Source organism: Terrapene carolina, unplaced genomic scaffold (genome assembly GCF_002925995.2).
Source record: "Terrapene carolina triunguis isolate 2854851 unplaced genomic scaffold, T_m_triunguis-2.0 Scaffold23793, whole genome shotgun sequence".
Taxonomy (NCBI): Eukaryota; Metazoa; Chordata; order Testudines; family Emydidae; genus Terrapene; species Terrapene triunguis.
Genome location: NW_020688144.1, coordinates 407 through 2,004, shown reverse-complemented (window position 1 = coordinate 2,004; position 1,598 = coordinate 407). Strand labels below are relative to the sequence as shown.

General features: G+C 67.4%; 1 protein-coding gene across 1 annotated transcript in view; it reads right to left on the bottom strand.

The window, feature by feature from the left end:
* Nucleotides 1-228: 228 nt before the first annotated feature.
* LOC113408773 (neural proliferation differentiation and control protein 1-like) overlaps nt 229-1,598 on the bottom strand; it is a gene marked incomplete at both ends in the record, with an annotated part of 1,657 nt that continues 287 nt past the window's right edge. The window contains 3 exons of the mRNA XM_026662173.1: nt 229-319; nt 1,050-1,126; nt 1,397-1,481. Of these exons, the coding sequence (XP_026517958.1) occupies nt 229-319; nt 1,050-1,126; nt 1,397-1,481 (253 nt within the window). The remainder of the gene's footprint in view (nt 320-1,049; nt 1,127-1,396; nt 1,482-1,598) is intronic.

The following is a 1,598-nucleotide window of genomic DNA, read 5'->3' as shown; positions in this document are numbered from 1 at the left end:
GCCCCCGTCCCGCTCCCCACAGCCCAGCCCCCCTGCTGCCCCCGTCCCGATCCCCACAGTCCAGCGCCCCCTGCTGCCCCCACCCTGCTCCCCACAGCCCAGCGCCCCCTGCTGCCCCCGTCCCGCTCCCCACAGCCCAGCGCCCCCTGCTGCCCCTGCCCCTGTACCCACAGTCCGGCGCCCCTGCTCAGCCCCCGCCCTGGCCCCCCACAGCCCAGCGCCCCCTACCGGTGCCAGTCCGGGACATTCGTACACAGTAAAGTCGCCGTTCTCAGTCTCCGACTCCGTCGACAGCTGCTGGACGGGCTTTGGGGGGCTCCTGGGGGGGATGGACCCAGACATGGGGTGAGGAACCTCATGAGCCAGGCCGGGGGCTGCGGCCGGGGGCTGCGGCCGGGGTCTAGCCCAGGGGATCCGGGGGCTGAGGCGGCTCCGCAGCGGGGGGAGGAGATCCAAGGGACCCAGGTAACCGGGGGGGGGGGCGGCACCTAGACCCGAGCACCAATGTCCCATGGGCCCGGCTAGACGACGGGCGATCTCCAGTCCCCCCAGGGAGGTGTGGAAAACCGGGGGGGTAGGGGGAAGGGAGTAACTGTCCCCAAGACACCCCCAAAGTGAGGGGAGGGTAGAGGGGGCAGCTCATGGGGCAAGGGGCTGAAGGACTGGGGGGGGAATTTTGGGGTGCAAAGTTTCCGGGTTGGATTGTGGGGGGAAGGTCAGAGGGGGCAGAGGTCACGGGTGACTTGGGTAGGTTTGGGTTTCAGGGGAGGGGTGGATTGGGGGGAAGTGGGGGACGGGAAGGGGAAGATTCAAGGGTGAGTCTGGAGTTTGTGGGGGTCATTTTGAGGTCATGATTTGGGGGGTGCATTTGGGGTGGGGGCAGATTTGGGGGGATAGGAGACTTGGGGGTGGGGCGAGGGGGCATAGGGTGGGGGAAAGGAAGGAGTGGATTCTGGGGGGCAGATTCGAGGGGCCCTTCCCTAAGCCCCTACCCCTCCCCACCCATAGCCAATAGGGTGAACGGGGTGGGGGAATGGAGGGGAACTCACTCCTCATTGGTCAGGATCTTTTTCTGGCGCTGGTACTGGTGCACCTGGCAGGACTGGGCCAGCCGGGCGTCCATGTACTAGGGGGACAGACAGACAGATGGGGAGATGGTCACTGGTCAGGTGAAACTGCCGTCCCGGATGCCTGGGTCCCATTCCCCGTCCTGGTCTCCAGGCCCCTAGGGGTGAGCACCCTGCACTGCTGTCCCGGACGCCTGGGTCCCATTCCCTGTCCTGGTCTCCAGCCCCCTAGGGGTGAGCACCCTGCACTGCCGTCCCGGACGCCTGGGTCCCATTCCCTGTCCTGATCTCCGACCTCCTAAGGATGAGCATGGGGGTGGGGGTCTCACCATTCCGGGCTGGTGGTATCGATAATGATTCCCCCGATACGCCGTATATGCCAACTTCTGGGCCAGATGCACCTCCCGCTGCAACCTGGGGGCACGGAGTGGGGGGGGGGTCAGAGCAGCGGGTGGGGCAGTCCAGGGCTGGGCTAGCAGGGGCTGCGGGTCAGGAGTGAGGGGCACCGGCAGAGCTGGGGGGGGGGGGGGG